At 37.7% G+C, this 12,865-nt stretch overlaps 1 protein-coding gene across 3 annotated transcripts in view; it reads left to right on the plus strand.

The window, feature by feature from the left end:
• The window catches only part of elf2b (E74-like factor 2b (ets domain transcription factor)), a 94,430-nt gene that overhangs the window by 38,736 nt on the left and 42,829 nt on the right, over positions 1-12,865 (plus strand). For all 3 annotated transcript variants that reach the window (XM_030146300.1, XM_030146383.1, XM_030146459.1), the window contains exon 2: positions 11,848-11,994. In XM_030146300.1, coding sequence (XP_030002160.1) covers positions 11,920-11,994 — 75 coding nt within the window. In that variant the 5' untranslated portion in view covers positions 11,848-11,919. The remainder of the gene's footprint in view (positions 1-11,847; positions 11,995-12,865) is intronic.

Raw genomic sequence — 12,865 nt, forward strand, 5'->3', positions numbered from 1 at the left:
ATTCTGCTCATACCCTCACAGTCACATGACAACCAAGTATCTAAGATCTGGTGTTGATAGCATTTACTTTGACTGAGAGATGCAGCAGCTGGCATTTTTTTTAGCTAGCTACAGAAATTTATTCATGAATAATTTTTTTCATTTTTCAATGGAACAAAATTTTTTTTACAACTTTAAATCAGGTTTATGAGTAGAGTGTACACTACCAGGCAAAAGTTTGGACTCACCTTCTTATTTAAATGACACGAGATGGACCACAGATGGCCAACAAGAACTCAGCATCATTTGGAACTCCTTCCAGACTTTTGGAAAACATTTCAGGTGATTACCTCATGAAGCTCATCAAGAGAATGCCAAGAATGCACAAAGCAGTAATAAAAGCAAAATGTGGCAATTTTGAAGAATCTAAAATATAAAACATGCTTTGAGTTTTGTCACACCTTTTTAAACTACATAATTCCATATGTGTTCATTCATAGTTTTGATGCCTTCAGTGAGAATCTACAATGGAAATAGTCATAAAAATAAAGAAAAAACAGGTGAGTCCAAACTTTTGCCTGGTAGTGTATGTGCCAAAATTCACACAGATTGGACAAAATCCCAATTCGGAGTTCGAAAAAGTAGGTTTTCCAGTTTTCGCAATTTTGCGGGGAAAAAAAGTCATGGCACACTTCCATATAGTGTGGGAGTTATAGACCAAAACGCATTGTCCTTGGTTATAGCGCCCCCTGCTGGTGGACATATGTGCATTTTTTTTTCTGAGGTACGAGCAGGAGTCTGAACCAACCCTCCAAAGTACATCGCTCTACCATGCACGGTTTAGCCTGCAGCAACAGTTTTATCAACGAAAGAATAAAAAGGCGAATAATAATAAAAATCTGAACAGTTACAATAGGGTTCCACAGCATCGCTGGACCTGTGGAACGTGCATGCTGGCATATGCGTCCCCCAGGCCCCGTGGGCTTGGCCCCCTGATAAAGCTTGTCTTTTTGATTTTTACTCGATTGCATGTGATGAGAGCGCAGATACCATGGACACCACACAGCTGTTAATGTTTCTGCAGGGAGTTGATGATTTTTGGAGGAACTGCTTGATCTTAGTAGTCTAAAAGGGACAAAAACGGGTAAGGACACATATGAAGTTGTGTCAGAAGCAACTGAACGGATGGGACTTAAACGGAACAAACTGTGGAGTTAGAACAGATGGGACTCCAGCAATGAATGGTGCAAAGGACTGGCATCTGTAGTATGCGCAAAGTTAGGGGAGAGCAGAGGTGAGGCTGTTAAAATGCACTGTATCATCCACCAAGAAGCCCTCTGTGCCAAGATCGTCCAGTTAGGTGATGTGATGAACACTGTTGTGAAAACTGTCAACATAATTCAGGCATGAGGGCTCTACCACAGAAAATTTCAAGCTTTCCGATCTGATATTGATGTTGAATACGGGGACCTACTATACCATTCTGATGTGCGCTGGTTAAGCTGTGGTTCCATGCTGCAGTGGTTTTATTCCCTGAGATCAAATATTGATAAGTTTTTAAAAGAGAAGGGCCAACCTCTTCATGAGTTCAGAGACCCTCTATGGTTGGCAGACCTGGCTTTTTTACTTGATGTCATGGATCATCTTAACACACTGAACTCTTGTTCAGTGTAGCCTCTTGGCTACAAGGCAAAGAACAATTGGTGCCACAACTGCATGCACACATAAAAGCGGCTCTTTGAGTCACAGATTCGCAGCTTCAATGTAGCACACTTCCCCACACTGTCCGAAATCAAATTTACACATCCAAAGACCGAGCTCCCTGCTAAAATTGGAAAATACTGCTGTGTTTCCACTACATGGAACCGGCTCGGCTCGACTCAACCTGGGTACCAGGTCCTATTCCGGGAGACCGTTTCCATTACAGGATACTGCTGACTTTAGAGTAACTGAATGTCGTAGCGATGCGGCGCGTTACTTCCATTTCGTCTGCTCAGAGAGTTGCTGATAAACTCGCTTGTTGCATGGTGTCTTGTCAAGCTCATGCTGAGTTTTTACGTCGGCCACCTAATCTCCTCGACTGACCATGGTGTAGTTTTGCGGGCTGTCATCATGCAGATTAACCTACCGCTATATTTATTGTAAACTTACGCATCTGTTTTTTGTAAAACGGCGGGTCATAGAGACAACTCTGACCAGTCAGCCTTCTGCAGTGCCTACACGTCACGTTTTAGTATCCATTTCCTGGTCTTGGAACCTTGGTGGAGGTGATACCAAAAACTAGTACCGGGTACCAGATTCCAGGTCCTTTTTTGGAATGGAAATGCAAAAAGGTTGAGTCGGGTCGAGTCGAGTCGAGCCGGTATCATGTAGTGGAAATGCATCATATGTGACTTTGATCACATCTCTCATTACAGAATTTAGTCAGCGCTTCCAGATTTTTTTTTGTCATTGAGAAGGAAATCACACTGTTTATGACCCTGTTTTTGATGAATGCAGAAGTGGAAGAGAGTCTGCAATTAGAACTTATCAGTATGCAGTGTGATGCTTTTCTTCAGAGTCAGCATCAGCTTCTCTCCCTACCTGACCTCTACAGGAGCTTGAAAAAGGCCAAGTTTCCTCTGATGAGATGCCACACAAAGAGAATGATGAGTCTTTTCAGCTCAACACATTTATTTGAGGAGAAACACGTGGGGCTGCACAATTTTGGCCAAAAATAAAATCAAATTTTTTTCCTATAAAAACTTGATTTTCAATTTTGATTTTTGGGTAAGACTGCAAAAGACAACTGAAGTCGGCATGTCGTTTTTGTGAGCGGCCTGCAATGCAAGGCACTACACCCTACCAGATATGTTACCAATATAAGTCAGTGACAGTCAGTCATGCTTGCATGCATGCATGCATTGTTCATTTTCTTTTTTTTTGGAATTCAAGTTTTTGTTGAACTTTTCAAAGGCTTGGTACATGGTAAACTTAATATGTTTCTCCATACAGGAACAGGTAGTATATATTTAAAAATTAACTCTGACAACAGACTCAACATATTTTTTTGTCTCATAAACATAAAAGATCTAAGATAAAAGATAAAAGACAGGCAGCAAATACAAAAGAAACTTCCAATTGCAGGTTTGATGGGTCAAGTTGCAGCAAGAAAGCCATTGCTGAGACTTCAGAATAAGAAAAAGAGGCTTGCCTGGGCCATGAAGCATCGCCAGTGGACTACTGAAGACTGGAGGAAGGTGTTACGGACTGATCAAACCTGCAACTGGAAGTGTTCTCTTCAAAGTTGAAACTGAGACTTGCTTACTACGACCACTATTGAGCTGTGCTTGAAGCTGTTGTCCTGTGAGTTTCTGACTCTCAGAAACTTGTCTTCTGATTCTGTTGTGGCTTTGGGTCTACCAGACCTCTTCCTGTCAGCATTTCCTCCAGTTTCTGAGTGCCTTTTGATGGTGAAGGAAATTGGACATACTGACACCTTGACTTTCTTGGCAATTTCTCTGTAGGAAAGACCTTCATTTGTAAGTGTTATGATGGTCTGTCTCTCTTCTATCGTTAATTGCCTTTTCCTCTTTTCCATTTTTATAGCAACACACTACTTTCTGCAGTACAATACTATTTAAATAATGCTCACAACGGTATGGTACCAAAGTGTGTTCCAACACTCCTTTTATGCAGACAGAGGGGGTTGGAAGTAATTAAGAAATGTTGGGACACCTGTAGGAATTGGTAGCACCAACTTGCAAGGCTTGATCAACCTCCATTGCTGCAGAACTGCTTTAAGTTGTTAACCCATTTCTTGTTTGCTGAAAAAGGCCTTTTTGTTTAATTCTGAAATGTACATTATGTTTCAGTTTTGTTTAACCTTACCTTTTTTTTTTTTAACCTCTGGCAGTTCACCATTTACCTTTGTACCATTTCAAGCTGTTCATTGGACTTGAACTGCTTGAATTTCAATACAAAACTGGAAAAAATGGGGTGTTCTAAAACTTTTGACTGGTAGTGTATATGTTATTTATTTGTTATTATTATGATTTATAAAATAGCTAGCTATTTTATCCATCCAGCTAACTGTTATCTCTCGGACTCTGCCTGTTTGTGTCTATGTAATGTATTTATTTTCTAACTAACTTACTACTTACCCAGATCCGTCTTGTACAGCCAGGGTGAATACTTGGCCTCTGTCAGCCAAGCTGGATCAAAACCGGTCATCTGGTGGTGACTTGACTGAGGCTATGTTTAGATGGTAAAGGCTTCCACAAAGTCGGGCGTACTCCCTCGCTTTGAGTCCACATCAAAACTGCCTCGAGTATGCATGGACATCTGTAGAGTCAAGTACGCCCGACTCTGCGATCTCAAGCAAAAATGCAAAAGTGGCCGTGCGTTCTCACTTCTAATTCTGCGGTTAGACGTGCATTTTGGGGGGAAAATCTGCATGCAGATAGACATGCACAAGTTTTTGAAATTTCCTATTTATCAATGTAGTATGCACGCCAGGTCAGTGGCACTTGCAGCTCTACCGCTGTACGTGCACATTTGAGTGACATTAGAGAGAGATAGAGGGAGATACAGAGGGATACACAGTGATGCATATAGACAAGTAACTGGGAGCTGATGGAGAGTCTTACTTGGAACTGGATCTGAGGTCAGAGGGGCTGTGCCCGGCTGCGAGCTGCCAGCCGGGGCTACGCTGGTCTGCGGCCTTGGGGGGGCGGGGCACCCCCCCAAATACAGTTGTAGGGAAAACACTGAACTCCTTAAAATGCCACTGGAATGATGGTAGGAGGAGCCTCAGTTGTGAAAGTTTGGGTAGTAGCGTCTGCCTCTCTGCGCCTGGTTTTCTCTTTGTCTTATTAGGCCATAAGGTGAACCATGAAAAGTGGCTAGAAAATGACTTTTGTTCCCATGTCTGGGCACTACTTTTTAAATTCATTTTTGTTTAGACTGTACCCTCATAGACTTTGGGTTAAAAGTTCGCCACCATACATCCTGCAGGTTTTTGTCTCAAGCCATAAATCTATGTGAATATAAAATTAAAAAACGAAAATTCTGTGATGCTAGATTTTTATTTATCAACATTCATTTTAGCAACACAAAATCTCTCACAAATTGACATTTACACATATATATAACATTTTAGACAAGTCTTGATGAATTATTACCATGCAATGTGAATTTAGACCATGAAATCTTGGAAATTTGTGCAAAAAAGCTTCTGCTAATTTCACATATTACACATGGTGAATTTTGTTACACACAAACACACACACTCAAACACACACACACATCAGTGTAGCAGCATTGCTTGACATTTACAGTGTTTACAGTTGCAGGGTTTCTTATCTTCTTTTAACAATGATGTGTTTGTCATGTAACAATACATGTTTTGTAATAGATCTCAGTCTGTGTTTTAGCTTACCGGCCGACAGGCCGTAAGATATTGTCGTCATGTGTCCGTCGGCGTCATCGGCATCTGTCAGTGTTGTCGTCGTCTGTTACAAAAAATTCAATCGTCTTCTTCTCCAAAACTCCATTTCTGATTGACTTTAAACTTGGTATACAGCTTCTTTATGATGATGTCAACACAAGGTATTGAAATTATTTCGATCCGCATCTGATTCTGGATTTGGTGTGACTTTGAAAAAGTTTCCCATTATAATAGATAGGAAGTGGATCAATGCAATAAATCAGTAAGTATCAATGATATCAAGTTGGAATTTGAATTTTTACAGATCTGATTGGAATATGACCAAAACATGGGCTATTTCTGTAATATAATAAATACACATAACTGGATGATAATAAGTGGCATCTGGATACATTTCCCAAAGCTTTTAATTTGGCCGGTAAGCTACAGGGCCATTGGTTCTATTTTTTTGCACAGTACACTGTAAACTTTTATTTTTGTTCAATGGATGCTTTTTTTAGAGGATGTTTTATGGTTCTATAACATGTCTAATCATCACCATCACTGTCAGAAACATCATCCCATGTAGCTATATCTTCTGTTTCCTTCTGAACATTCACACAGTGCTGGCACCTACACAAATCAGTGCAAGACAGTCTTGCTGACATACAGGAAGAGCTGTCAGTATTACATTTGCCTTGCTTGCAAGTGCAGTGGATAAATTGCAGAACACTTTGAGGAGCAGGATTTTTAGTCATCCAGGTCACTGTTAACTCCCCATCCTCAATGTGCCATCCACTACCAATGGGTGAGGGTGCACACATAATACCTTTCAGACTATGTCTCATTTTTGCTGTTTGGTAGTTTGCCCTTTTGCAGTGTTGGTGTAGAGCATCACATGTTGGAGGCATGGATAGGGCAAACTACCAAGGAGCAATAATGAGACATTGTCAGCAAGACTCTGGGTGACCATGGCTCGGATGGTAGAGCTGGTCGTCCAATATCAGTCCGTTTTGTTCTTGGGCAAGACACTTCACCCAGTACCACTCACTCTGGTGTATGAATGTTTGGTGGTGGTGGTTCACAACAATAATAATTCTTTGCCTGATGATCTGCTCACAGAATAGAAGATCTTGTAGGCGGCTCATTTCTGAAACACACACACCTAGTTGGACTTTCACAAAACTGCAAGCAGCATTGTGTGAGACAGAGAGAGAGAATGAGTTATGATCAGTAATAGTAACAGTAATAGCAGTAGCAGTAGTTGTAGTAATAGATGTAATAGATTTAAGTCTGAATTTAAGTCTTTTGACTTTCAAGATCACAAACCCTATGTTTTAGAGAATGATATTGACCCAGAGACCCACTTCTACGATAGCATTAAAACAACATGTGAATATTATTCAGAAGACAAGTGTAAGTCTAAAATTAAGGGTTTTTCGGTGATTCATTTTAATAGCAGGAGTCTCTATAGTAATTTTGATAAAAATTAAAGATTATTTGCAACAATTTCAGCATAAATTTAGTGTAATAGCAATTTCAGAGACTTGGCTGAGTGATGAGAAAGGGTTACATGATAAATTAGAAGGATATGAAATGTTTTGGCAAAACAGAGCCAATAAAAGAGGAGGGGGCGTGGCCCTATTTGTGTTAAATGATTTGAAATGTAAGATAAGTGGTGACTTGACAATTGCTATAGACAATCTGATGGAATGTGTAACTGTTGAAATTAAGATGGAAAAACACAAAAACATATTTCTTAGTTGTATTTACAGGACACCGGGGTCATGCATAGAGAAATTCAATAAGGAGATTACTGATTTATATGAAAAATATTGTGATAAGGTGATTTTGGTTTGTGGTGACTTTAACATTGATCTACTGAAATGGAATGAACATGCAAAAACGGCAGAATTTGTAAATACTATGTTTAGTTTGAGTTTTCATCCTGTAATTACAAAACCAAGTAGAATCACATTGGAAAGCGCAACATTGATTGATAATATTTTTACAAACATTATTGATGGTGAAATAACGAGTGGTCTATTTCTGACTGACATAAGTGATCATTTGCCAGTTTTTGTAGAACTGGAAATGAACAACAAATTTTCTTTACCCAACTATAAGCAAAAACCTTGGCTGGTTAGAACAAAGTCACCAGAAGCAATTATGGCCTTAAACGAGGAGTTAATAAATTATGACTGGCATGACATTTATGTAGATGATGTTAATGATTCATATAATGCTTTCCTAGACATATTCCTGACATTGTACAACAGACATTGTCTTGTGAAAGAATATAGACAAGATTTTAAAAAGAATAAGAAACCATGGTTAACTAAGGGATTGGAAAGGGCTTGTAAGAAGAAAAACAGGCTCTATAGGGAATTTCTGAAGCACAGAACGAAAGAAAAAGAGAATAAATATAAAAGATACAAAAATAGATTAACAGCAATCATAAGAACACATAAAAAAGCCTATTATGATCAGTTGTTGGAAATACACAAAAATGATATTAAAGGCACTTGGAGAGTGTTAAATGATATGATTAAAAAAAGTAATAAAAATGATTTTTCTACATATGTTGTTAAAACTGGTGACACTGTGATGGAAAATATGGAGGACATTGTGAATATTTTTAATGACTTTTTTGTTAATGTCGGTCCAAATTTGGCAAAAGATATTACCAAGTGGGAAAAGGATGATAAAAACTTTGATTTTGATATTGAAAACAATAATTCAATGTTTCTTGGTGGAGTTTGTGAAAGTGAAGTGTTGGAAGTGGTCAGGAAGTTTAAAAATAAAAAATCTACTGATAGAAATTCCATTGATATGTCACTCATAAAACAAGTGATAAATAGTATCCTTCAACCATTCACTCATGTATGCAACAAATCATTTCAAACAGGCACATTTCCAGAAAATATGAAAATAGCTAAAGTGATTCCAGTTTATAAAAATGGTGATAAGTACATGGTGTCAAATTATAGACCGGTGTCACTGTTACCACAATTTTCTAAAATTCTTGAGAAACTGTTTGTAAAGAGGTTAGATGACTACATAGATAAATATAGGATATTAAATGATCATCAGTACGGATTTAGGAAAAACCGATCAACATCTTTAGCAGTAATGGAATTTGCAGAAAATATAGCAACAGCGGTGGATCAGAAACAACATACTGTTGGTGTTTTTATTGATTTAAGGAAAGCATTTGACACAATTGATCACTCAATATTACTCCGGAAATGTATGGTATAAGAGGTGTGGCACAAAACTGGTTAAAAAGTTATTTACAAACTAGGTCTCAGTACGTATCAGTTGGAAATACAAATTCACAACTTAGAAAAGTAACATGTGGGGTCCCACAAGGTTCAGTTCTGGGACCCAAGTTATTTATACTTTATTTAAATGATATTTTTATGGCATCTAGTGAGTTCAAATTTACAATATTTGCAGATGATACTAATTTGCTTTATTCGGGAGCAAATATGAAACAAATATTAGAAACGGTGGAAAAGGAATTGGTCAAGTTAAAAAAATGGTTTGACGTAAATAAATTGTCACTTAATGAAGATAAAACAAAATTTATGGTTTTTGGTGGTGCTAGGGGAAATTATGATATAAAACTGAAAATTAATGAAATTGAAATTGAAAGGGTGTATGAAACAAAATTTTTGGGAGTGATTATTGACCATAAACTCTGTTGGAAACCACAAATAGAATATATCAAACGCAAAATGTCCAAGGCTGTTGCGATGCTTTATAAAACTCGGGACTTGTTAAGCAAAAATGTTTGCATATATTGTATTGTTCACTTGTAATGCCATATATGTCATACTGTGTGGAAATATGGGGCAATGTGTATAAAACTAATTTAGACCCAATAATTAAACTCCAAAAAAAAGCTATTAGAGTCATAAACAAAGCTGGTTATCTCCAATCAAGTAATCCACTTTTTGTAGAATCTGGTTTACTAAAATTTTTCGATATTGTATATTTAAAACAATGGAATTTATGTTTCGCGTTAAAAGTAAAAACCTTCCTTTTTGTATTCAGAAAATTTTTAAGTTAAGAGAAGGACATTATAATTTAAGAGGGATGTTTGTGTTTGAAAAATGTAAAGTAAGAACAAACGTTAAATATCACAGTGTTTCAGTTATCGGTGTCAAGCTATGGAACGAATTGAAGGATGAAGTGAAATTGTGTAGCTCACTGTTGAGTTTCAAAAAGAATTTAATTTGTCAAATTATGGAGGGCTATGAAAGTAATATGATTACAAAATGACTTATAACACTGAATGTAGTATAATTTGTGTTTAAGTATTTATCTGCTGCAACTTCAGGTGTGGACTAAGGATGTGAATAGGAGAAGCAGAAATAAGCCTCCGGCTTCAGCTTCTTCCTTTTTCAGTTACAAAATGTGTTAATTTTATGTTTGTTTGTTTTTTAAATATGTATGTGTTTTGTTTTGTTGGTTTTTTTTTTTAATATGTATGTGTTTTGTATTTTGTATTTAACTGAAATAAACATTCATTCATTCATTCATTCATGTAGTAGCAGTTGCAGTAGTAGTAATAGCAGTAGCAGTAGTAGTAATAGATGTAGTAGCAGTTGCAGTAGTAGTAATAGTAGCAGTCGCAGTAGTAGTAGTAGTAGTAATAGCAGAAGTAATAGTAGTAATAGCAGTTGCAGTAGTAGTAGTAATAGCAGTAGTAATAGTAGTAACAGCAGTAGTAGTAGTAGTAATAGTAGTAGTAATAGCAGTAGTAGTATTAGTAATAGCTGTAGCAGTAATAGCAGTAGTAGCAGTAGTAGTAATAGTAGTAGTAGTAATAGTAGTAATAGCAGTATTAATAGTAGTAATAGCAGTAGCAGTAGTAGTAGTAGAAATAGTAGTAGTAGTAATAGCAGTAACAGTAGTAATAGTAGTAATAGCAGTAGCAGTAGTAGTAGTAGTAGTAATAGCAGTAGTAGTAGTAGTAGTAATAGTAGTAGTAGTAGTAGTAGTAATAGTAATAGCAGTAGTAGTAGTAATAGTAGTAATAGCAGTAGTAGCAGTAGTAGAGAATAGAATAAACTTACACACTTATATACAGTGTTTGTGTGTGAGTGTAAGAGAGTGTGAGAGACAGATTTTTTTTTTTTTTTTACACACTGGCTGATAACGTCTGTGCCAGTGAAAGATGATCCTTTGTGCGTTTGCCGGACACGATGATGTATTTATCCACTTTTTTACATATTATGCACAAGGCAGGCAGAACAGGACCAGATGAAACAATAGGTAGACCCATCCTGGACCGTAATTTCCTCTTTGGAGTTTCACTTGTTGATCCTGCAGTGCTGCTGGCATCACCTGTTTGCACAGACTCACCTCCCTGTGATTCATTGACATCTGAATTCTCTCTTTTATGTTTCTCCATGGAATCCAATCACTTTTTATCAATGAATTGTCTGTAGCATGCTGCATGAAAACCAGCATCTTCTGGAACATTGTCAAAGTCAGTAGTGATAGTGTTTATAAGTTTCAGTTATAGTCATGCTCTCACAACTCAAACAAAGCCATCGTTCGACACAGTTTCTTAACGTTTCCCATCGTTTGGCTGAAAAATCCTGTATTTTTTCTTTTTTTACGGATATGAAGTGCATATTCCATATTTTTGCTTGCTTTTTAAAATTTTTCGTTGTATTTTCCTCATCTGAACTACTGGAAGCTTGCTTCCTGGTCGCAGCCATCTTGAATGTTTTGTGCTTTCTTATTGGACCAGCAGGTTGCACGTGACTCAAACCGCTGCACGCATGATAACAATAGCATTACATGAATAAAGTAGTACTGACTTCAAACGCTGATTTAAAAAAAAAAACTGCAGGATTGCAAACGGAGAACTTTTGACATTTAGCTCAGGAACAGTATATCTTTGTAACTGAGTAAAAAGGTTGTACTGCCCCATATGTCGGAACGGGATGAAACGATACAGCATTCACCTTACCGCCTATATATCCTATTGACATCCCTCAGAGCAGTGAAGAACAGGAACTGAGGGCCCTGTAGTTCTTAGCAACTGTTACCATGGCTCCAGGCCACCCTGCCTCGATCTTTCCCTGGACACTGCGGGTTTGTGTGCATGTTGCACAGAATGACTTGACTTCCTGTCAGTGCATTTATTCCTGTAACAACAGACAGACACATCCTGCTGGCCAAGGTCAGAACAGAAAAGATGGACCAGATTTAAACTTTTAATAGGGCCTGAGATTACAGTAGGGACAGATAGAGGAAATCACTGTGACATTTTAAGACATCATTTTTTGTAGAAAATTGTCCAGGTATTTTTGAGAGAGACAACAAGTTTGATAGATACTTGGAAACTATATTACTATATACTGTAGGCTCTTCAGAGAAGAACTGTACTAATTCTCAACAAAAAATAGCAACTAAGTTAATTTTTTTCATGTTCTCTCCAGGGGCATTTGCTCACCAGACAGGTGAAGGCCACTAGCCGAAGGTGCAGAGGCTGTGGCCAATCCCAGAGGAGCATGACCTCAGTGATGCTGGTCGACACTGGTGGTACTGTAGTGGAATATGTCACAGCTGAAGAGGACCCACAGCAGGTGGGGAACTGCAGACACCCACATTCTTTGTTGATTTCTTTCAGTCTGTCTAATGGTGTCCAACATAGTGACTGTGTTTACATGTTCCCCTGAATCCCAGTTATTAGGGTCATTCTGGTTTTAATCATATTTGAAATATAACATTGATAAGGAAGGGACACATCTTGTTATTCTTGTCTCAGAATAAAATATATATCACAGTACAGGTGTTGTTCTGTGAACTCTTTGCTTTGTGAATGCCTGTTGAGATAAACAAAAGCATGTTCTTTGAAATCCTTACAACGGCATGATTATAATTTTTTTAACCATATTTTAAATATTATCTCTATACACAGTTTATATTATACATCAGGTGATCAGTATTCAGTTTTTGAGGCTCAGATAAAAAGCTGGAGCTGCTGTTGATAGAACTCTATTCATCTATGTGGATGCTCATATTACAGATGTAGTTCTTGGTATGGATTGACTCTATTCTTGGTTACATTCACTATTTCTTTTGTTATGTTGTATCTCCTTCCTGCAATGTTCCTGAAAGTGAGGCTACTTTTTCTTATAGCAGGCTTAGCACTATTAAATCCAAACCTGTTGCTAATTTTCTGCCAGTAATGGAAGATGAAAATGACAGGAAATATCAAAGATATCCTTTTCTTGGACAGTTGTCATGGCTGGTCACCACCACTATGCAGTCATGTGGAACTGTCGATTAAGATCCATAGAATCATCAGGATAGAGTACAGTAACCCAGACAGAAAATTTACAAAATTTACGTATGAGTAGGGGGGGGGGGCTTATTTCAAGAAAATCTTCAGATTAAACTTTAGCCCTGATTTTCTAATGCAACAAGATGTTCTAAGCACTCCTGTGTATTTTT

The sequence above is a fragment of the Sphaeramia orbicularis genome, chromosome 1 (genome assembly GCF_902148855.1).
Source record: "Sphaeramia orbicularis chromosome 1, fSphaOr1.1, whole genome shotgun sequence".
Lineage (NCBI taxonomy): Eukaryota > Metazoa > Chordata > Actinopteri > Kurtiformes > Apogonidae > Sphaeramia > Sphaeramia orbicularis.